A 24211-nucleotide genomic window follows, 5' to 3' on the forward strand; every position below is an offset into this window, starting at 1 on the left:
CATAATTTCCTTATCATTTGACACATGGCGCCACCTGGGCTCTACTCAGCTCTTCCCAGGAGGGTGGCACGGTTCCCCCCCCTTTGGTGGTCCTCTTCGGGTCCTCGTACTCTGGGGCCTCTGGATATCTGGGGCCTGGATCTCCTCCATACCTGCTTCATGCCCTGGGGGACAGGGCTATGGCTCCCCACACTCCCTAGCAGATCGTTACATGGAGAAACCTTTGGAATAAAAGCATGCTGATCCACACAGGTGTACACACGGGTGTTCACAGACGCGGACTACACCTTTCTTGGCTGCTGCCTCAAAGCACATTGTGCACTGTCTATCTTGCCTGCTGCACAATAGCATTTAATATTTAGTATCTACTGTTATCTACTGCTAGCTAGTTTATTGTGATGGTGCTGTTTTTTTATTATGTTGCTCTTTTTTGTTTGTTTTCTCTTCTGTTTTTTTTTCTCCATACAGGTGATCCAGGTGTTTTGTTTGTTTTTCTTTCTTCCCCCCTTTCTCACCGTCTCTTCTCCCCTCTGTTTTTCTTTCTCTCCCTCTCTTTCTTTCATTCTTTCTCCCTGTCCTATCCCCCAGTCATGTCTGTCCCATCTGTAGCAACCAAAAATAAAATAAAATAAATACATAATTATAATAAAGGTCAATCAAATGGACCAATATGGCAAGGCCATGATGATCCACTTGGTAAAGTAAATCCGCTTGGCATCTTTCTTGGCCTTGAGACAACAATTCTGATGGCTAAAGATCCAAACGGGACAAAAAAAACCAAAAAAAAAACCACTCATGTGAATATCATAAAGTAAAGAGATATAACACCTAGGCGGCTTTTACTTGTGGATTGTTATTATAGTGGTTAAAAGTTCTGATTAATTAATGTATATACCGCACCCGAAAGAAAAAAGAACTGCTAAAGAAAATGAGACAGTTGTTGGAATGTGGGTTTAATACTGTTTCATGTGGGGATTTTAATATACTTATGAAAGAGAATGACAGGATTGCTACTAAAGACGCATCTCTTAGGGTTTATTTAATATCTTAAACCCTCAGACAACTCATTAGACAAGGTTTGACTCAGCCTCTAAAACTAGAATAGATAGAATTTATATATCTTCTGAGATTTCAGCTGTAAGATATAATGATTTCGTAAGCTCTCTGATCATAAGGTAGTCAGAGCAACGATTTTGTGTGGCACTGACCCCCCTTCCACTTATTGGAAATTAAATACGAGCTGCCTAAGTGACGAGGCACTAGTTTTGGAATTAAAGGTAGCAATTAAGAAAGTTTTACAACTTAAAAAACTCACATCATCTGATATAGAGTTGTGGGAGATACTGAAAGAAGGGATGAGAATTTTTTTAAAATTTAAATGTAGAGAAATAAATTATACAAAAATCTAAAGAATTATGAACAAGTAAATCAATATATTTATTTGAAGAATAAAAAATCTAGAAATGAGGATGACAAGAATCAGATTGAAGAACTTAAAGTTTGTATTGAAAAAGTAAACAATGAAATATTTAATATACAAAAATCTATGGGATGTGATATAAATGGAAATAAAGATTATATGATTGGAGCTAACCAATCACACACACAGACACACACATAAAACATATTAAGGATTAACATAAAACTGTTTTCGGAACCACACCGTAAAATATAACTTGTTGTTTCAACTTAAAAATATCAGGTAAAGGGCTGCCTTAAAATTTTAAGTTAAGTCAAGAAATAGAGTTTGTTCTTGTAACACAACCAATTGTTATCTTAATGAAAAATCACATGTTGTCTAAACTTTCGTCTTAGTTTAGTTGACTGAGATTTGTTAGTCCGTTCAACTCCTTTAATTGTCATTTTTACTTGGGAAAACACTTTCAGCTAAATTAAAATAATCCAAGGGCGTAGATTTGGCATGGACGGAAAGGACATGTCCCCACCAATATTCAGCGATTATTGAATTGTCCCCACCAATAATTTGATCTCTTCGAGTAAAGAAAAACTAACCCCATAGAAAGAAAAAAAAACATCTGTCGATGTCTCATTCACCCAGCGGTGCAGAAAGAGTTAAATTACGTTCTCTACTGGAGTCCTACCTCATGTGACAAATATGGCCAATGTGATTGGCTGAGCCTTTCAGGGAGCTCTGTTTAGTTTTAGTGGCGGCAAGCCTGCGCTGCGAGGAGGACGGCAGCAAAAAGGAAGAACCTGGATATAAGAAAGTATTTTTCAAAGAAACCTGTAAGTCACTTAAAGCCAAATTAAGTCATAAAATGTGTCCGTCACAATAACGTTACAGGCTATGCTATGCTTTGGCCCACATCAGTATAAAACTGTATGTAACCATGAATAACGTGTTTTGGAAACTAACTCCACAAAATGCAGTATTATTAGCTCTCTCAGTCTCAGAGTAGCATTTCTAATTTTGATTAAAACTGTCAGAGAAAACGGCAGCTTTGAGCGAGCCAGGATATTAGTTTACAGTAGGGCTGCCACGATTAGTCGACTAGTCACGATTACGTCGACTATCAAAATCGTCGACGACTAATTTAATAGTCTACGCATCGTTTGAAGCTTTGTAAGATCACAAAAGACGCAGGAATAAGTAGTAGGATTTAAGAGTGTAATAACGGACTGAAACAGAAGATGGCAGCACTGCATGTACAAGGATGCCAGCTGCCGTTAAACCCCGAAGAAGAAGAAGTAGCTCTGTCCCAGAATTCATAGGGCAGCCCAGCTCAGTTTCCAACAATGGCGGCAGCTAGTTAGTTTTAATGTTACTGTTATTATTCTTTCTGGGTCACAAAATAAACGTTTAACATATTTTCAGGTGAGAATGTAGCTGTGTAAACCTCAAATATCTGCTCAGTTTATCAAGACACCACATATTTTCAAAAGCGCTCTGACGTTTTCAGAGGCGTCTGTTACCCACTAGCTCGATAGCTAGCCGGGGCAAGGCTCACTAGAGTCGTGAGAACACCGGACTCCCGGCTTCAAACCCACCTCCGTCTTTCGCTACTCAGGTTAAACATATATAAGTCACTTAGATAACTTAAATATTTTATTGTTTGGCTTTTTTAGTATTTTATTTGTTCCTGAGTAAATCGGTTTGGCTGAGATCAAAGTTATAGTTTTTACACAGCTGAATAAACATCAGGCAGACAGCTGATTATCAGAAGTGTGAGATGCTCCAGAATTTACTCCGGTGTCCCGTTATATGTTAGATATCAAGGAGCAGACGGCTGAGTTTATTAAACTTCACCTAAACAATCTGCAAATTTCATTCAAATTTAATAAACTATCATCTTGTCTTTATTTTTAGTTAGCACCTTAAACACTTACAGCTGTAAGCTAATGATAGTTATATAAGAGCAGATGCTGCTGGTGCAATAAGCTGTAGTTTTACGTCCAATGGATGATGATCTGATTAGTCGACTAATCGCAAAATTAATCGGTGACTAGTCGACTATCAAAATAATCGTTTGTGGCAGCCCTAGTTTACAGAGGCTGTTAAAATTATATGTCTAACGTTAAATGTTGGTGACACAATAATTTCATCCTAATGGCACTGACATATTCATAGGGTTATTTTTTGAGACAAAATATCATGAGGTAGTCACGATTTTGCAAATATTCCAACCAACAATGGTGATACAAGATCACAGGTGAAATTGGATGATGACTTGATGGTTCATTACTGTATTTGAAGCACATGTGTGACTGCATGTATGTGGAATGTCTCACTGTTATTTATCAGTTGACAGAGGCAGCTCTGCCATGTTGTAGCTCGGACAGAGGTGAAGAGGCGAGGTCACAGGTGACTGACTGATGATTTGGTGCTGTAGATTAACTAGTATTTATTATCATGACAATTGTTAGGCTGCTGATGTAAATTGATTCATTAGTGTATGTTTGACAAAGAATCTGAATTGACGTGTCTCACTTTTTATGGCACGAATCAATGTGTTATTTTATCAGGTGGCAATATGTCCTATTGCAGTCAGAGGGGAAGAGCCAGGGCCAAACATGAGGCACATCAAGCACAGAATAATATTAATTTTAATCTGAGGATAAAACGCATGTACTGAGGCTAAAAGAAGCTTCAGTGCTCTCAGAAGACTAAAAAGATGGCTATGGTTAACAGTGACTCGAATGAGATTAAACAATGCTGCTGTATGTCCACCAGGAGACTCTGGACAGTATAGATGTAAAAGAAATATGCCAGCAGTTTATCTCAGTTAACGAGAGGAGAAGGCATGTGTTTGGCTCCTTCACATAGTGGACATTGAGTTGTTGTGTGGGGCACCAGTAGTCCATGTCTGTTGCTGTAACAGTAGTTCATGTTTGGAATAAAAAATCCCAGCTCACTGATCTGATAGTGGAAATAGTGTGCCTAAAATGTTTCTGTGAAGGTTCTCAGTCATCCAGGTCATTGTAGTCAAAGGAGCTTGCAAAGAAAAGCGTCTGGACTTCTTTAAGTTGCTTGAAGACATTTCACCTCTCATCCGAGAAGCTTCTTCAGTTCTAAGGTCAAATGGTGGGGAGTCCCAGATTTAAACCTAGTGGGAGTATCCCCCCACAGAGGGACAAAAGGACCCCCTGATGATCCTCTAATCGCCTGAGCCAAGGTGTGAAACTGGTGTGAAACACCTTGGCTCAGGTGATTAGAGGATCATAAGAACACTACAATCTTTATATCATTTGTTCTACAGAGCTATGACAGAGCTATCATGTGTTGTCCCTGAGCTGATGCAGCACATGTGTTAAAATTTAACTGTCTTCCCCACGCCCTTGGAAAACTTTTATTAAATTAAGTAAATTGTGTACTAAATTGATTTGGAGGACACACCGCAAGTAATGCAGAGGAAATTAATGTACAAAGGAAAAGAAAAGAAAATGGAGATTTCCCTTACCCCTTCCACTCCTTTTGGCTGTTCAGAAACGAATTCATTTGTTCAGAAATGAATCCACACTTGCCTCTTCGACTGATGGTTACAGTTTCTTCTTCGAATGAACAAAGACTTAACTCTTCCACTCACTTTTGCTGTTAAGAAATGAATCTGAATGGTTGCTTGATGGACTCCTAAATTTACATCTCATGTAAAAGAAGACATAAAAGAAAACAGGAGCGGCTGAAACTACCGCCATCTACCGGCCTTTGGCGGAAATGAGGAAGAGCATGACTGTGACTGCGGGTGGAGTAGCTCTGGAGCAGTTTACTGTACACTGAATAAATACACTTGTAGATTTCCCAGAAATAACACTGACATGACATTGTGGGTGCGATTTGGTTCGGTTAGATTTAATTTGTCATTACCAGAAGACAATGGTTCCACAATAAGAATAGAAGAGTGGGCGGAGCCACTGAGCTTCAAGTCGTCCACCGAACCTCGCACCATTTGTTTTCTTTTACGTCCGCCGAGCACACATAATAAGACGGCTCCGTGGGGTTGAACTTCATTCGACTTTGCTCGTATAAAGAAGAAACTGTAACCATGAGTGGAAGAGGCAAGGGTGGTAAAGGACTCGGCAAAGGAGGCGCCAAGCGGCACCGTAAAGTTCTCCGTGATAACATCCAGGGTATCACCAAACCCGCCATCCGTCGTCTGGCTCGCCGTGGCGGAGTGAAGCGTATCTCCGGTCTGATCTATGAGGAGACCCGCGGTGTGCTCAAGGTATTCCTGGAGAACGTCATCCGTGACGCCGTCACCTACACTGAGCACGCCAAGAGGAAGACTGTGACCGCCATGGATGTGGTGTACGCTCTGAAGAGGCAGGGACGCACTCTGTACGGCTTCGGCGGTTAAACTCATTCGCCCAAATCCATCAAACGGCTCTTTTAAGAGCCACACACTTCACTTTGAGAGCTTTGTTCTGTTACGGTGTTATATATTTTTTTATGAAGTCTTGAAGATATTAGTAAAATACCTGCCAGTATTTCCATACCGACTGCTGATGTAGTGTGTTAGAACTTCGCGAACGATTACCGACTGACATTGCCAACATTTTGTAACGGACTGGGTTACAAGTTAGTTGACTGTTGTGTTATCAGTGTTTTTGTGTTCAGAATTGCCAATTACTTATGGCATAGTTGGACCACACCCGCAGCATGGTGATTTACTGAGTGTCCTTGAATGTGCAGTAGTCTAGAGGCCGGTTAGTCTGTCAATCAGATCAGCTACCAATGACAAAGTCTGGAGGAGAGCAGGTGTGTGTGGTTGGCTGAGAGTGTTCGGGGGGCGGGGGTTAGAGAGGTGCGTGTGTGTGTCGGAAGAGAGAGTGTCGGGGATTGTGCTGTTGCTGTAGAACGCACTTTTTTCTTCTTCTTTTTTTTTTTTTTTTTTTTTTTTTAAGGTAACTAACCCACCTTTGATCTAGTAAAAGGTGGACATGAGTGGCTGAAGCCCAATGAAGCTTTTGAAACCTCTTTCTGATGTGTGCCTGAAATATCATCTTCACCAATCATATCAATATAACAATTTTGATGTGTCATCTTCCTTTCTGAAAGGCTTACTCACTCTCACAATCCTGACATAACCTTCATACAAGCAACATTATCAAAGATATATTTAGTACCCAGATTTTATGCACTTGAAATGCAACATGTCTGTTTAAACTGCAAACAAAGTATCAAAGGCAACTGTAAATGAAACGACCCACATCGCAAACAAGAAGTTTTGCCAGGTTATCTACATTTAGTTGACATGCTTCCAGGTAAAAATAATAATTTAAAAAAAGCTTCTTTCAAGGAGTGGATCAGAATTACAGAAAATACACCACACAAGTGTGTTTGCATGTAGCTCACAGCTGTGGTTCGCTGTCGGTCTAAATTAATCTTAGACCTAAATGAGAGTTTGTAGTGATTTACAATTATAAGTCTGAACCTCTTTAATCTGTTCAGCTGTCTTGTTTTTAAGTTTTAATGCAAGTACTTTAAGGAACAAACAATGAGACAATGTTTATGCTTCTGACAGCATAAACTCTGACGGCACTGAGCAGCTCCTTTAGTGGCAGGCTGCAGCACCCACGATGTGGGACAGAGAGATTACTCAGGTCTTTCCTCCCCACTGCTGTCAGACTCTACAACAAAGACTTGCAGCTGATCAAACACACATCCACACAAGTGCAATAAGACTGCTATATGTGCAATTCTTTTTTCTGACAAAGTTGTACTTTTCTATTTTCTTACTCAGTTGTATATAGCATTTGTATTCTATTTTATTCTATTGCATACCAGTGTTTTCTAATTTCTGCTACATAACTTTGCACTTTTGCTGTAACGAAACAAATTTCCCACCTGTGGGACTAATAAAGGTCATCTTATCGTATGCACTTACGACACAGATCTCTGGTTTCAAAGCAAGTTTTTAAAAAGAAAAGTCTGGGTAATAACTTCACAGATTTCAGATGTCAGATTTTTATTCATGTACTAAAACAACTAAATGTGTTGCACACACTGATAGACTAACAGGGCTGTCCCACTTCAGTTCTAGTGTGAACATGAGTTTGACACCTATGGATTAAAGATTTAGTGTCATTACTTTAATCAAGTGTACTCTCAGAGGTGAGTGGCTCTTACAAGAGCCGTTAGTTGGTTGAGGAAAGTGGCTGGATTTTATTTAGCTTTCTCATTCTTCTTGGCCTGGATGTTGTCGGCCCAGCAGTTTGTTCAGCTCTTCGTCGTTGTGGACGGCCAGCTGCAGGTGGTGGGGGATGATCCTGACAAGGGGGTAGATTTGGTTTTGGCATTGGTGGGGACTGATGATTCAACCACCGAACCCTGTCCTGCTTTTGTCTTTGTTTCTTGATTTTAAAAAAAAAAAAAAAAAAAGGAGAAACATACTTGCCTACATATGCTATTCTACATGATTTTAAACCATTTAAAATTACAATTCATAGTTTCATGTGAATTACTTAATGTTAAATTACCATTAAACAAATGACTAAGTATTTTAGACTTTAGTTTACTTCAGCCATATTCCATATAAATCAGGTATCATACCAAAAATAATAATAAAAAAAAAAAAGCTTCAAATACAGTCATGACAATAAAAGAATATGACTTTAAGGACTTAACAACATTACTTCAGTTATAGTACACAAACATCTCTTACACATTAGCACTAAGGGAACACTGAATGACCTGGTGGTTTTTGTCCAACTAAGATTACCACAAAGTAAAAGATCTCTCAGCAAAATGATGCAACATTTTAGGCACTATTGCCCCGATCAAATCAGTGAGCTGGGATTTTTTATTCCAAACATGAACTACTGTTACAGCAACAGACATGGACTACTGGTGCCCACACAACAACTCAATGTCCACTATGTGAAGGAGCCAAACACATGCCTGCTCCTCTCGTTAACTGAGATAAACTGCCGGCATATTTGTTTTACATCTATGAACAGAATCAACTTTTTGGAGATTTACTTTCCTGGATGACTGAGAACGCATAAAGACGTAAACAGCTCCCTGAAAGGCACAGCCAATCACATTAGCCATAGTGAATGAGGCAATTCTGTAAATAAAGTCAGTGAATTCCATGTTGATCCCAACTGTAATTTCTGCTATAGAAACAGCATGAAGATTTAAGTCTGAGCATAAGACTTATATTATAAAAACAATACTAATAAAAACAACAAAGGAGCGAGCTCTTGGTGTGAGTGAGGTGGCTCTGAAAAGAGCCGTTGTTTGTAGGAGAGCGTGCAGCTTAAGCTCTCTCTCCGCGGATGCGGCGAGCCAGCTGGATGTCTTTGGGCATGATGGTGACCCTTTTGGCGTGGATGGCGCACAGGTTGGTGTCCTCGAAGAGTCCGACCAGGTAAGCCTCGCTGGCCTCCTGCAGAGCCATGACAGCAGAGCTCTGGAAGCGCAGGTCGGTCTTGAAGTCCTGAGCGATCTCGCGGACCAGGCGCTGGAAGGGCAGCTTGCGGATCAGCAGCTCGGTGGATTTCTGGTAACGGCGGATCTCTCGCAGAGCTACGGTACCGGGCCTATAACGGTGAGGTTTCTTGACGCCTCCGGTGGCCGGGGCGCTCTTACGAGCGGCCTTGGTGGCGAGCTGCTTCCTGGGGGCTTTGCCGCCAGTAGACTTACGAGCGGTCTGCTTGGTTCTTGCCATTCTTCCTCACGTTTCTTTCCCTGTGATAAGAGCAGAAAATGTAGCAAACAGAGGAGACGCGCTGCTCTTAAAGTGTGTGACTGGCTGTGACGCGGTGCCGCTCCGGCTCGTGATTGGTGATGGGCTCCACGTGGAGCATCGCCCCGCCTCGGTGTGTGCCGCTCATTGGAGAAAAGTGCATTGATGTTGCGCGCTGCCGCAAGCCTCTCTGCGATTGGTGGGTGACGAAGCTGCCCGCGCTCTGCGGAAATATAAGCGAGGCTTTGAGCTGATCGGGCCACATTTCCTTTGAGTGCCGATACTACGAAGAAAAGAACCTGTCAAAATGAGTGGGCGTGGAAAAACCGGAGGCAAAGCCAGAGCTAAGGCCAAGACCCGCTCATCCCGTGCCGGGCTTCAGTTCCCCGTGGGTCGTGTCCACAGACTGCTGCGTAAAGGTAACTATGCGGAGCGTGTGGGAGCCGGCGCCCCCGTTTACCTGGCAGCTGTGCTCGAGTACCTGACTGCTGAGATCCTGGAGCTGGCTGGCAACGCAGCTCGCGACAACAAGAAGACTCGTATCATCCCACGTCACCTGCAGCTGGCTGTGCGCAACGACGAGGAGCTCAACAAGCTCCTGGGGGGAGTCACCATCGCTCAGGGTGGTGTGCTGCCCAACATCCAGGCTGTGCTGCTGCCCAAGAAGACCGAGAAGCCCGCCAAGGCCAAGTAAACGCAAAGCGCTCGGCTTCATCAAAAACAAAGGCTCTTTTAAGAGCCACACACTTCTCTCTGAGCAAATATCCTTCTTACTGTTACAGTCTCTATCAGGATTTGTGTACTGGGTAATGTTAATTATGCATCTCTATTTATTTTAAAATGTACATTAATTTGTCATCTTTCACAGTGAGGGAATTAAATTTACCTTTCGATGGTTTCCACTATGGTTTTGTCATCAGAGTAGAACTGAAATACTATAGATCTAAAGAAACTTGCAGTCTCTCTCGCTGTGTGGTCAAGTCTTGTGCCTTGTCCTGTGTCCTTAAATTTTAATTTAGTGTGAAAATTTGAAGCTTGTCATTGGTGATCTGCTTACTATGACTGCAGAAGCACTAATGATTAGCTACGCTCATGGAAACAGACGACACACAGTTCATGATGTGGCAAGACCACAAACTCAACAAGAAATCATAACACCAAACATGAGGTGGAGAGGGATGGGTGGACTTCTTTGGTACAGAGGGAGGAAAATGTGCAGCTGTTTGCGACGTGTTCAGCACTGCTGCTGAATTTGGGACATTTTGCAAAGTCACTTACACAATATTTGCTTAGCTGAGTGCTTACTTCTGTTCTTGTCATCAGGCAACAATTGACATTAAGATTTAACATATACTCCAGGTATTAAAACAAAAGGCAAACGCCTGCAGTCTCTCTCACCATATGATCAAGGCTTTCGTCTTGTCCAACTTGATATTTCAGCTAACAATTTCAGGTAAATTCAAAGCTTAACACTAATGATTGGCTTCACTCAGGATCTGCTTTTATTATAAACTAAGCTCATGGAAAAAGACACAAGGCAATTCATGAAAAACCACAAACTTTTTCAAACTCAACAGGAAATCATAACGAGGAGAGGGACAGGTGGAGCTGTTTGCGACGTGTTCAGCACTGCTGCTGAATTGGGGACATTTTGCGTCTATTGTGAGTAGAATAAAACGATTACAATAGTTTGCTTGGATAATAGGGGGCGGCTGGAAATCAGAACAACAGGAAATGATTCCTAAGTGTGGGTTTTGTTAGAATGTCTTTGTCAACCCCTGTTTTAAAGACAATAGTGGATTTGTGTTCTCAAAGCATTTCATGCGACCTTAAAGCTCTCAAGAATGACATTAAGTTGCTGAACCCTGACCTCTGACGTGCCAAATCAGTTGGTTCAGCGATAAACTTTGGTGTGTAACTGTATAGTGTGAAAAATGTATTGACAGTGGGGGTCTGCCTGTTATAAAATGAGTAAAAGCTGCCTCAGCCAGATAAACAGGAAGCCACAGTTACTAACCTGGGAAGAGGACAGCCCCCCCAGACAGAACAATCGAATTAGTGGAAAACTACTGTGGAGGGGGACACAGGGCAGCCCCGGACTCTTCTTCAGCTGGGATATCCAAAGAATCGGTGAGGTCAAGAAGAAGTAAACCTCAAGACTATATTTTAAAATAACGGATTTCCCTGCACCCTTAATGCCACAGAACTCCATTAGTTCAAATGTACATGAATCAAAATGGTTATAAAATGAGTAATGAAATGAATACATGCTAAAATAAATAGCTGTATGGGTTCAGCTTGGAATAAAATGTGTCCTTGAAATCACGGAATGTCAGTTCAACTGGCCTAGATTTAGTCAGGTGAGGTTGTAGAGTAGAGCATTTTGCCTGGATAATATTGGCTAGTTATCATTAAAATATGCAGTGTAGGCTTTCAAAAAACAAAAGTAGAAGTGACACATATCTCATATATAGATAATAACATGCATCTATAAATGTAATATTTTCAGTCACATTTGATGTTTTTTAATAAAATACTTCAAAAATGTAGGTGAAACTTTTAAAGGTGTATTTCTTGCATGATATTGTCTCATAGAAAAATGACAAGTGTCTGTACTATGAAGGTGTGATTGTAAATGTTGAGTTGTTAATATTTGTATTCTTCTTCTGGAGTTGTAGACTTGCTTAGACAGCACTAATGTGCACCATGATAGTAAAATGGGGGGTGTTTTAATAATAAGGACATTATTGTGAATGACAGAGTGGTGAGTGAGTGTGAGGAAGGAGCTCTTGTGTGTTGCTGTGGTGGCTCTGAGAAGAGCCGTTGTTGAGTGTGAGAGTGGTGTGAGCTCACTTCTTCTTGGCTGCCTTCTTGACTTTGGGCTTGGCGGCCTTCTTGGCTGGGGATTTCTTTGGTGCGGGAGCCTTCTTGAGCACCTTCTTGGGGCTTTTGGGCGCTTTCTTGGCCGCCGCTGCTGGCTTCTTGGCCTTCTTGGGCGACTTCTTAGCGGCTGCGGGCTTCTTGGCTGCTGCCTTCTTGGGCGACTTCTTAGCAGCTGCTGCCGGTTTCTTGGCTTTGGCCGCGGCGGGCTTCTTGGCTTTAGGAGCGGCTTTCTTTGCGGGCTTCTTGGCTTTGCTCTCAGTAGCCTTCTTGTTCATCTTGAAGGATCCGGAGGCCCCGGTGCCCTTGGTCTGCACCAGAGTGCCCTTCGCCACCAGGCTCTTGATGGCGGTCTTGACGCGGGCCTTGTTCTTGTCCACATCGTAGCCTCCGGCAGCCAGAGCCTTCTTGAGCGCGGCTGCGGACACGCCGCTGCGCTCCTTGGAAGCGGCCACGGCTTTCACAATCAGCTCGCCCACGCTGGGGCCGACCTTCTTGGGCTTGGAAGTCGTTGTCTTCTTCTTGGCCGCCTTGGCTGGGACGGCAGCAGGTGCGGGAGCTTCCTCGGACATTTTCCTCTTTCACGTCTGATCGAGATTCACGGTACAGTGATGGCAAGTCGGAAGCGCCACGCTGCACTTAAACGCACCATGAGAACCGTGGAGAGTGAAGGCAGCGCGCGCAGCTCTCGCGTGTCGCGCAAAGTTTCATTTTGTGTTTCGTTTCTCGGGATCAAAGAGCTTAAAGTGAGTGTGTGAGCAGCACTGCAGGTCGACAGTGGAGCCGTCCACAGCGGGCTTGTGTCTCGTCGTGCAGGCCTCGTGTCGGGCTCTCGTGCTCTCTGCTCTCGGTTCGTGGAGCTCCCAAAGCTCAGCGACTCGGTGCGGAGCTCAGCGCTGCTCGGCGGCTTCTTGGACTCTTTTCTCTGCTAAAACCGATGGAGCCGCAGCAGAGCTCCGTAAAAAGCCTTTTCTAGCTGATACACATGTTTGTTCACGCACTCCGAGTTAAAAGCAGCATCTGGTGAGCGCAGCTGTGGGACAAAGTGACGCTGCGAGCTCCCAGCAAACACACCGATGCTGCTGGAGGCCCACGGAGCAGCGAGACTTGTGTGACAGCTGCTCGCTTCTAACCAAAGCACAGTTTCACTCACATTGTTGTACATCAGAAGCTTCATTAGTGACCTTACAGCAGCTCGCTTCCACACTTTGGCTCTGATCTCTTAGTCTGCATTGACTCAGTTTCCTTCTACAGTTACTGACTCTACAACAAACAACAGCAGCGAATGAACATGTGAATACACACATTCACAAACTGATCACTGAGTATCTCAAAGTGGAATACTCAATACCTGCTAAAAACATCCAGCTTATCTCCCAGTTAAACCTCGTCTTGTTGACTCTACTAGTCAAACATATTTAATTATTTTATTCATAGTAATATTGTTGTAATTGTTTATTTTATCCTGCTCTGCCCATGTTGGTGAATTTCCCAGCTCTGGGACTAATAAAGGTCATCTCATGTCCTGGATAGCGACCTCAGTTTAATCTAGTGTCTTTAGTTTTGCCCAGTATATCTGCTCTTCTTTCTGGAAGATTCTGTGATTCTTCCACCTACTGAAAAATGTAACCACAATTTTCTGTCCAAGATAAGTAAAATGCTGAACAATACCTCCAACCCACTCCATCATGTGCTGAGCATCACAGGAGTGGGTTTAGTGAGAGACTGAGAACCAAAATTCACCTCTGAACACCACAGGAAATCATTCCTACCAACGTCCTGTACAACTCCATCTTATGCACAGCACTTACAATAGTTGCATTATATAAAGGCAGATAAAAAGGTGGCTACGGAGTAATTAAATCAGCAGTTAGATTGAAGACTGCTTTGATGGAAATTCCTCTTCGGCCATATCTAGGAAAGCTTGAAGGACACAGCAGAGCCTGCCTGTGGCATAGGCAGTATAGGCAAATGCTAAAGATGTCATCCATCCAGTGGCACAAGTGGGGAGGAAAGAAACAAAAAAAACCCCACACACCACAAAAAGTGTATGACGAAAGTAACGATACTAATTCATGCCTTTTTTAGTATACATTTTGGCACCAAGTTAGCCAATTTTGGCGTTCCAATAGTCCAACAAACCACCCTGTATCATAGTCTAGTTGTGTGTTTATAAAGTTAAAGTGCACATCAAGTCAGGTGGGTTTGTCATTTCAACCATGTGCAGTACAGTACAGTGAAGCGAGAGCATGATGCTGCATGTAACTGAAACAGGACCACAAAAATTGCACGTATGGAGAAACTGCAACAAAACAAATACAGACGACTAAAACGATACAGACCGTGCAATAGAAAGCTGCAACATCAATGTTAACACAATATGTCTGTGAAGGTTCTCAGTCATCCAGGTCATCGTAGTCAAAGGAGCTTGCAAAGAAAAGCGTCTGGACTTCTTTAAGTTTACTTGAAGACGTTTCACCTCTCATCCGAGAAGCTTCTTCAGTTCTAAGGTCAAATGGTGGAGAGTCCCAGATATAAACCTAGTGGGAGTATCCCCCCACAGAGGGACAAAAGGACCCCCTGATGATCTTCTAATCGCCTGAGCCAAGGTGTGAAACTGGGTGTGGGTCCCAATCAGCCAGAGTTTCGGGTGTGTTCATTGTGAAACCTGGCCCCACCTTATCATGCGAATTCCTGAGGTCAGATGGCCAAGGATGTGAGTGGGCGTTAAGGCGTCTGGGAAGGGATCTCAAAACTGGATTATAGATGGCAGAGAGTTGGTGTCGTAAACCCCCGCCTCTGTTCAAAGATGGATGACATCCCGGTGCATTTCAGACCCAGCAACACGCTCAGACAAAAACTGGTTCACCCGAAAGACAAAACGCCAAAACACAGACTTAACAATGTGGTGTATGCTGTACAGTGCAGCGAGGAATGCCCAGACCTCTACATTGGAGAGACCAAACAGCCACTTCACAAGCGCATGGCACAACACAGAAGAGCCACCTCCACAGGACAAGACTCAGCAGTCCATCTGCATCTTAAGGATAAAGGACACTCTTTCGAGGATGCCAATGTTCACATTTTGGACAGAGAGGACAGATGGTTTGAAAGAGGAGTGAAAGAAGCCATCTATGTCCACTGTGAGCGACCATCTTTGAACAGAGGCGGGGGTTTACGACACCAACTCTCTGCCATCTATAATCCAGTTTTGAGATCCCTTCCCAGACGCCTTAACGCCCACTCACATCCTTGGCCATCTGACCTCAGGAATTCGCATGATAAGGTGGGGCCAGGTTTCACAATGAACACACCCGAAACTCTGGCTGATTGGGACCCACACCCAGTTTCACACCTTGGCTCAGGCGATTAGAAGATCATCAGGGGGTCCTTTTGTCCCTCTGTGGGGGGATACTCCCACTAGGTTTATATCTGGGACTCTCCACCATTTGACCTTAGAACTGAAGAAGCTTCTCGGATGAGAGGTGAAACGTCTTCAAGTAAACTTAAAGAAGTCCAGACGCTTTTCTTTGCAAGCTCCTTTGACTACGATGACCTGGATGACTGAGAACCTTCACAGACATATTGTGTTAACATTGATGTTGCAGCTTTCTATTGCACGGTCTGTATCGTTTTAGTCGTCTGTATTTGTTTTGTTGCAGTTTCTCCATACGTGCAATTTTTGTGGTCCTGTTTCAGTTACATGCAGCATCATGCTCTCGCTTCACTGTACTGTACTGCACATGGTTGAAATGACAAACCCACCTGACTTGATGTGCACTTTAACTTTATAAACACACAACTAGACTATGATACAGGGTGGTTTGTTGGACTATTGGAACGCCAAAATTGGCTAACTTGGTGCCAAAATGTATACTAAAAAAGGCATGAATTAGTATCGTTACTTTCGTCATACACTTTTTGTGGTGTGTGGGGTTTTTTTTGTTTCTTTCCTCCCCACTTGTGCCACTGGATGGATGACATCTTTAGCATTTGCCTATACTGCCTATGCCACAGGCAGGCTCTGCTGTGTCCTTCAAGCTTTCCTAGATATGGCCGAAGAGGAATTTCCATCAAAGCAGTCTTCAATCTAACTGCTGATTTAATTACTCCGTAGCCACCTTTTTATCTGCCTTTATATAATGCAACTATTGTAAGTGCTGTGCATAAGATGGAGTTGTACAGGACGTTGGTAGGAATGATTTCCTGTGGTGTTCAGAGGTGAATTTTGGTTCTCAGTCTCTCACTAAACCCACTCCTGTGATGCTCAGCACATGATGGAGTGGGTTGGAGGTATTGTTCAGCATTTTACTTATCTTGGACAGAAAATTGTGGTTACATTTTTCAGTAGGTGGAAGAATCACAGAATCTTCCAGAAAGAAGAGCAGATATACTGGGCAAAACTAAAGACACTAGATTAAACTGAGGTCGCTATCCAGGACATGAGATGACCTTTATTAGTCCCAGAGCTGGGAAATTCTTTGCAAGCTCCTTTGACAATGTTAACACAAGTTTTCTGTGCCACAGAATTTCAGTGTAATAACTCAATTTCGCATATCAGGAACAATAGAGAAAGTATGCTTGGAACTGTAACACAAGTGTCAAATACAAAGTCGCATTAATTCTGTTTGTAGCGAGTTTGTCTTTCCACAATCTGAAAACTAGTGATGGGTCGTTCGCGAACGAAATGGCTCTTAGAGCCGGCTCTTTGACGTGAACGACGCGAGCCGGTTCCTTATCGCGAGCCATCACGTGGGTTTTTTTTTTTTTTTTCCTCTTCTTTCTCTCACCCTCTCTTTCCGCTTCACTCTGCACGCGAGCCTTGTGCTTTACGCTGGGCAGAGGGGGGAGGGGCGGTAGTTACACTCAGTAGCACAGGAACAGAGCCAGAGGGAGAGACAGAGAGAGCGAGCCAGGGACAACAACGTCACAGAAAGGTATAGTAATCATCCACAACTATTTTCGGTTGCAGATAAAGGATTCAGAAAGTTTATTCATGCGGGCCCATATGACAGAGAATATGCATGTTCTTTTTGTTTTCATATTATAATTTGTATTTAATTGTGTTGTGGTTTGCAGTGTTTTGTGTTGTTTTCACTTTAAATTTGTAAAAGGAAAAAGCTGAAAAGTTTGATTTTTGTATTATATGATTTAGTTATTACATTTTATGTGGAGTGAATAAATAAAAGTATATTTACGGTGGCCCCTAGAGACAAAGCACATACGAACTCTGAAGCATGTACAAACTCCAAAACACGTAAAAACACAGAAGCACGTAAAAACTCAAAACACGTACAAAAGACAACAGCAGTGCTCCAGGATGCTAGGGCGCAGTGTTGAGCTTTTGTTATCTTGTGGCTACACAAGCCAGCAAGTACCAACGACCGGATTTGGTGTGTGGTAGTAACAGGTAAATGAACTTTTTTTTTTTTTAATTATTTGAATATATGAGTGCTTGTGTATAAATACACAAACAATACACACATGCTTTCAATTGTGTAATTTAAGTGATCTAGGTAGCTCTGCTTTGGAAGTTCAGTTCATGCTAGAAATGTGTTTTGGAGTTTGTACGTGTTTTGTCTCTAGGGACCACCGCATATATTTATATATAAACATATATAAAATAAAACCACTTTTTACATTAGTAATTCCTTTTGTGCATAATTTTATATTGTTAATAATAAATTAAAGCAACAAAACAACCTGAAGAGCCGGTTCGGAACCGAAAGAGCCGGATTTCTAAAAAGAGCCGGAAATCCCATCACTACTGAAAACTAGCAAAACATTTTAGTTGTCGCGGTCAGTGCAACGGATTAATACCACCCAGTGACACAAAGGTCCATATCCGCAATTCAAGTAGTTGGCGACATAGTAACTAGCGTGTGTGACAAGAAATTATGCTCGTTAGTTTAGTGTGTGGCTCTGAAAAGAGCCGTTGTCTTGACGTCTGATAGCCAGTTTATTTGGAGCTCGTGTATTTGGTGACGGCCTTGGTGCCCTCAGACACGGCGTGCTTGGCCAGCTCACCAGGGAGGAGCAGACGCACTGCGGTCTGGATCTCCCTGGAGGTGATGGTGGAGCGTTTGTTGTAGTGGGCCAGGCGAGATGCCTCGGCAGCGATGCGCTCGAAGATGTCGTTGACAAACGAGTTCATGATGCTCATGGCCTTGGACGAGATCCCGGTGTCGGGGTGGACCTGCTTCAGCACCTTGTACACGTAGATGGCGTAGCTCTCCTTCCTGGTCTTTCTCTTCTTCTTGCCGCCCTTGCCGGCGGTTTTGGTCACGGCTTTCTTGGAGCCCTTCTTGGGCGCTGACTTGGCGGGTTCAGGCATTTTTTTTCCTCCTCGATACTTTGCAGCAATGTATGTGCTCCGTGACTGAGAGCAGCGCTTTTTATACAGGCTGTATGCTAATACCACTGCGCAGGCCCTCGGATCTCATTGGTGGAGCCGCACAGTGGGCCGGACGTTGTGTTGGAGGGAGTTTGTGAACTGTGCTGAAACAGGCGCGCATCTAACAAAGACAGTGGACTGTGTGATTGTGTCCTCGTTTGCTGAGACAGTCATTTGTTCTAAATGAGCAGTAAATGTATTTCCAGCTAAGCAAATCGCTTTGGCTCAGATTAAAGTTACGTTTCATAACTGCATAGTTTTAGTGAAGTTCAATGTCTCACTACAGCACACATGAGACTGAACCATTCACTTTTTTATTATCTGGTGTTCATATTTTTTTAACTGTGGATTTTGAATTAAAATTAACATTAAAAATCTTAAAAAGGAGGAAAAAGAAGGTGCACTTCCACCGGGAGGATCAGTGTCTGAAGCAGCATGTTGTTCGTGTGGGATCATTTTCTGTGGGAGAACACAGACATGACCCTTGAATTAGATTGGTAGATGACCGTTAGACTAGTTGATGCTGGCAACACTTTTACAAGAACGAAATAGTTATGGTGTGACAACACATTCATTTAGTAGCTGAGTGTGTGTAAGTGTTACCGAAATGGTTTATGTATAAAAAAGATTAATATTTGGTTCCAGCAGTTAAAATATTTTTTTCCTTGTAATTTGATGTGGTTCATATTGTGATGCAGGGCTGGGCTGGCCATCGGGCATACTGGGCATTTGCCCGGTGGGCCGCTCATGATTTTTTGTTTTTATGGGCTTTTCTTCCTCATACTCTCAGGGTCTCTGGATTCTCCCATTTCTCTGGATTCTGCCCGATCACTACTGTGGTAAATACAGTATTGTGTGTGTATAGTTTCATTCAGTTTATCCAGTCTGCTTTTGGGTCCTGCCTTCATGCGAACTCTGGCTAATGGAGTTGTCAACGTCATCCTGATGTTTGTCAAGCCTAGAAGTGAATCTGATTTAGAAACTGAGGTAACTTGCACAATCCTTTGTCGTGGAATTTTCAGATAAAATAAAGTCTGCAACACGGAAAGCGCTGTGGTCAAGCTATTTATTACTGCATGCATACAGGAGAGCGAACACACATCAAAACATCACAGGTCTAAGTTATGAGCGCTCTGCTCTTGGGATGTCTCAGCTCCTCTTTTATACCCCCCACACACAACTTTCTGTATCTTTTAGTTACGAAAGGTTTCTGTCCCACGGGCTGTGGCAGGGCAGAGAGCAACGCCTACCATCTTTCCCCAGGAAGCTCCTGTCGCTGGCCCTGAGTTTCATCCTTCTGAGCAAAACAGTTAGCAGATAACATAGTGAAACATCATTACGCCTAGCTAAGCAGTTCAGGTCATACTGACACGTACACATACTTCATCTAAGCATGCAAAGGTTATACAAAATCACACAGTGAAGTTCTAGCCACCTAAATCTAAATGTGAGGATAAACTAGAATTTTCCATAATACCTTTTTCCATAATTTATACAATGAACTTCATGTTTTATTCAGTTTGTGTTCTGCGGCACATTTAGCCTACGATGTTTAGGTGGACAGCTAAAAAGCTTTTGTGGTTAAGAGACAAAGTTGGTGAGACAAAGTTTCACATCAGCGCAGAGCTGATTGATAAAAGTGCCAACATACGCTCTGCAGTTGTTACTTCGCTCACCGTCGTGTAATCATTACATCAAGAGTTTGGATTTCTTGGATGACCTCTTTCCTGTCATGCTCTCCCTTGTTGGCCTAATTTCCAGGCCACATGTTGTTTTGAGTTTGCCTCTCTCTGACCTCTCTGTCTCTCACCCGTCTGCCTGGGCAGAGCTCAGCTGGGCTCCCACCCTTGGCCCACGCACCCGCTGTGAATCTGCCTGATTACCTTGACTCCTGGGCTGCTATTTAAGCTGAGGGCTCAGAAGGCGTCTTCGCTGGATCATTGAGTCATACTTGTCAGTACAGCTCTGATAATCTGTTTCTTGCGTGATTTCTCAGTTTGTTTTAACCACGTTTTTCCTGTGCATAAACTCCTGGACCTGTCCTTTTTACTTGACCTGTTTCTCTGGCAGCATGGAGTGGAGTGGAGTGGGTGAGAGTGCTGAAGACAAATGAGAGAGGAGTGAACGAGTGGAGCATGTTTGTACTCTCTTCCCTTTTCACCCTGGACCACTGAAAATCCACAGTTTAACAAACAAAGTTAAACTGTGGATTATATTTATAATTTAATCCTTTATAGCACAGACTCAGACTAAGAGATCCAATTGTATCGCCTATATTTACACACTGACTCAGGAAAAAATATCAAAAGGTCAAATTCTTGCTTTCAGTCTCTAGTGCATTTCTTAGAGTAAATACTTCATTCTGATATAGACTGAAGCTCTGTAGGGTTTCAGTTTTGTGTGTGCATGTCTCTGACAGTAGTAATGATGATCATTCAGCAGAAGTCCAACTTCCTCATTTTCATACTTGTGTTCACATCTCCTTTAGCCCACCAGAAAGTGAACATTGGAAACACAAGTTTAAAATAGTAAAATGTAAATTCTTACAGATAGATATCTAGTGTTTTGGCAGCTAAAAATTGAATGTGGGTAACTTGGGTGAGATGTAGGTCAGAGATTAGATCAGCTGATTCTCAGTTTACTTAGAATCCATGACAAAGAAAACCAGTATAAACAAATAAGCATAGGTGTGTAGTGTATGACAGCAAGTGTATGATGGTTTCTACAAGCTGAAGAACAGCAGCCACTCAGCATCAGCATATTTATTCTCTATAAGAGGAATTTAGTTGCACATCAAGGCAGACTCACTCCAAAACCTCTGAATGCCTTTCATAAACACTGTAATTAATGCTGCAGTAAAAGAGAAAGATTAGGATACTCAATAACTGAAGTTGCCTTCATCCTTCCCTGCATCCAAGCTTCTTCAGCAGAAAGCTGAATGTGCAAGCAGAATTTAAAAAAAAAATGGTTTACTCCATCAGAACTAGTTCTTGTCACAAGATTATTATAACGCTGGACTCCTCTCCACACTTCATACACAACACAACATGGTGTTCCTCAGCACGAGGGAACTGACTGAGAAGTGTGTATTTAAAGGAGGCCCTCAGGTGCAGTACTGCAGGCAGTCAAAGTTTAGAACTAAATGTGAAAGTAAACATAAGTTAGTTTATCTGTTCTTTTCTATCAAACAAAAAAGTTTCATGTAATTTTTTTTTTTTTGCGATTCTCTGGTTTGCATATGTTGTATTTGTCATGGTCCCAGGACTTCTAACCCGGTGTTTTGAGTTTTGACATTCTGTTTTAAGTCCATTTGTATTCTTAAAATCCCTAGGTTGTCTGTTCAGTTTAGTTGATTAGATTTCCCCTTGTTTCTTTGCCCTTTATCTCCATTTATGTGTCTGCGTTTATTTAATTGTGAATTCTTGTGGCTTTATTCACTTGTGTTTAATTCCATCATGTTTATCATGTTTCCCCAGCCTGTTATGTCTGCGCTCTCTCCGTGCTCTCTGTGCCCCCTCCTGTCATCTCTGTGTCCTCCCTGTGTTACGTTTAAGGTCCCCATCTTGGTCAGTATTTTGCAGTTCTGTGTCCTCCCTGTCTTGTTATGTGTAATTGTCTTCAGCTGTCCTCCCCGTATGTTCCCTAGTCCCTCATTACCTTCTGTGTATTCATGCCAGAATCTCCCTCTGTTCCGTGTCGCGTCGTCCCTCATCACATTTCTATTTACAGAGTTAGAAAGTGCTTTATTTAATTCACTGTGAATCACTATGGAAATAAATGGAAACAAACAGAACAGGTACAAACAGTGGGCCTGTCTCAATATGCGTACTTGTACGTACTTGTGAGTCGTGTCCAAATGGGCTGCATCCTCCTGAGGACTCGGCCTTCGCGGCCTATGTGGGCCGGGTCCTCAGAAGGTCAGGTATACCGGAAGTAAACGGCTGTGAAATTGGACACTCCTTCAGATTTGCGTCACCGCTGTCCTGAGTAAATTGGTTTGGCTGAGATTAAAGTTAAGCTTCATAACATATTAATCACAGTTAAATTAAGAGGGGACTGTTACGAAATCAGTTTTACCCCTGTTCTTTTATTCGTCGAAACTTCCAGAGACGGCACCGGAACTCAGTAGTCATTTCACAAAACCTTTATTCATCTTTATTTAAGCATGCACTTCTAGAAGGGAAGACGAGGCCGGTGTGTCCCTCTGCAAATCTTCACCCCTTTGTTCGTTACAGCCAGCTTTATAGAGGCGTCCCCATCATAAAATCCCCTACGGTGTGCTGCAAACTCTGTCTGTATCTATGTGCACGAGCACATGAATGCCTATGTGAGCGCACATGAGTGAGTGTGCGTGTGGATGTGTGTGCGTGACACTGTGGGTGTAGGTGACTCCCTAGGTCATAAAACCCATCTCCCTTCCAGACCACAGTTATCCAGTTACAAATGTTGAGACCCCCACTCAAACATCCTCTAGGTAATTTCCACGCAGCATTAACTCCTCTGTTTTACTTCCACAGTTCAATTGGGGGAGGGGTCTCCTACAATCTACTCCTAAGTTCACGACACAATGAGGCCTTTATTATATTAAGGGCAGTGTCAGTGTCTCTACAATAGTTCTACATTCTATGTTAACACATTTCTAAACTCTAAAATAAGCTAAACACTCCTACAGGACGACAGTAAAAACTCTGGACCTGTGACATCATCAAGTACGCTGGTGTTCCAATTGTAGAAATTGCGAGTCCGTGCTTGCTTTCTCGGCGAGTACGGACTTGTGTACTTGAGAAAGGGCCAGTGTATATATAACAGTAATATACTGACTACTGATAAACTTCACCAAATGTACAAAGTAACATTCAAGGAATCTCACAGATTCGCTGCATTTTAAACATCAACGCTCAGCTACAGTTAGAGCTGAAATGAGCCTGCCTGTCCAGATGGTGGCGCTATAAGCTCACGTTTCCTGCTCTGTTAAAGACAATCTTATTTTCAGTAATGAATGAAGTGACTGTCTGCAGCAGTGTGAAAGACTCAGATGAGGAAGAAGCTGCTGAACGACTGATCAGAAACACAAAAAACAAGTTAATGAAAACACGAATAGCTTTGATTCACACCAAGTAAAGGGGGGAAGTAATCAAACATTTTCTTTAAGTATAGAAAAATAACAAGAAATGTTTGTTTGTGAACACTGTGAAAGTGTCTGAGTGTGACATCATTTCTGGTTTTACTCTGTGAAATTCTCTGCAGGGAAGCCAGTAACACAACTTAAACACAAATATAACCAAAACAAATATGATGGACCAGGACACACTCTCCTTCAGCTGTCCTGGAGCATGCTGGGAGATTACATGTAGCTTCTCCCACCATGCTGCAGTATTCTTAGAGAGAAAATGTCCCCACCATCATTTGTGTTGATTCATTTCTGGAGATCCCAGATGCCTTTCTTGTTTCGAAGATGGAGCATACACTTACATGCATTACTTAAAATAGATATCGATGTAGTTCCTTTCTGTTTCCACAAGTTTACACTGCTTACACTGCTTTCCAGCAGGTCAACAGCGCAATCTGTTGACCTGCTGGAAACTCTTGCACAAAATGACTTTGTCTTTTAAAAGATGTAGGGAACCTCTGGCCTTTATTAATGATATCAGTTAAAAATGCATTCATAAATGTGAGTTCTATTCTCAGTTATTTTAATAACAACTGCATTATAAAAGTGTTGTAAATTCTTTAAGAGAAGAAAGGAAATCAAAGGCAGCACATGCCTTTGATTGTTGGAATATTCCAAGGG

The 24211-nt window shown here is 42.5% G+C and overlaps 4 protein-coding genes and 1 pseudogene across 4 annotated transcripts; 2 read left to right on the forward strand and 3 right to left on the reverse strand.

The window, feature by feature from the left end:
- The first annotated feature begins 5426 nt into the window (after window positions 1–5426).
- On the forward strand, window positions 5427–7334 carry LOC146390406 (histone H4). The gene has a single exon (XM_084923510.1). The coding sequence runs from the start codon at window positions 5502–5504 to the stop codon at window positions 5811–5813; it is 312 nt and encodes a 103-aa protein (XP_084779636.1). The 5' UTR covers window positions 5427–5501; the 3' UTR covers window positions 5814–7334.
- Window positions 7335–7412: 78 nt separating this feature from the next.
- On the reverse strand, window positions 7413–9196 carry LOC146390407 (histone H3). The gene has a single exon (XM_084923494.1). The coding sequence runs from the start codon at window positions 9126–9128 to the stop codon at window positions 8718–8720; it is 411 nt and encodes a 136-aa protein (XP_084779620.1). The 5' UTR covers window positions 9129–9196; the 3' UTR covers window positions 7413–8717.
- A 207-nt stretch (window positions 9197–9403) lies between these two features.
- LOC146390408 (histone H2A-like) lies at window positions 9404–9892 on the forward strand. The gene has a single exon (XM_084923499.1). The coding sequence runs from the start codon at window positions 9454–9456 to the stop codon at window positions 9838–9840; it is 387 nt and encodes a 128-aa protein (XP_084779625.1). The 5' UTR covers window positions 9404–9453; the 3' UTR covers window positions 9841–9892.
- A 1926-nt stretch (window positions 9893–11818) lies between these two features.
- On the reverse strand, window positions 11819–12622 carry LOC146390409 (histone H1 pseudogene; annotated as a pseudogene).
- Window positions 12623–17934: 5312 nt separating this feature from the next.
- On the reverse strand, window positions 17935–18380 carry LOC146390410 (histone H2B 1/2). Its single transcript, XM_084923502.1, has one exon. The coding sequence runs from the start codon at window positions 18358–18360 to the stop codon at window positions 17986–17988; it is 375 nt and encodes a 124-aa protein (XP_084779628.1). The 5' UTR covers window positions 18361–18380; the 3' UTR covers window positions 17935–17985.
- Window positions 18381–24211: the final 5831 nt, after the last annotated feature.

This window comes from Perissodus microlepis, chromosome 3 (assembly GCF_051167445.1).
Source record: "Perissodus microlepis isolate ML-2025 ecotype Zambia chromosome 3, ASM5116744v1, whole genome shotgun sequence".
Taxonomy (NCBI): Eukaryota; Metazoa; Chordata; class Actinopteri; order Cichliformes; family Cichlidae; genus Perissodus; species Perissodus microlepis.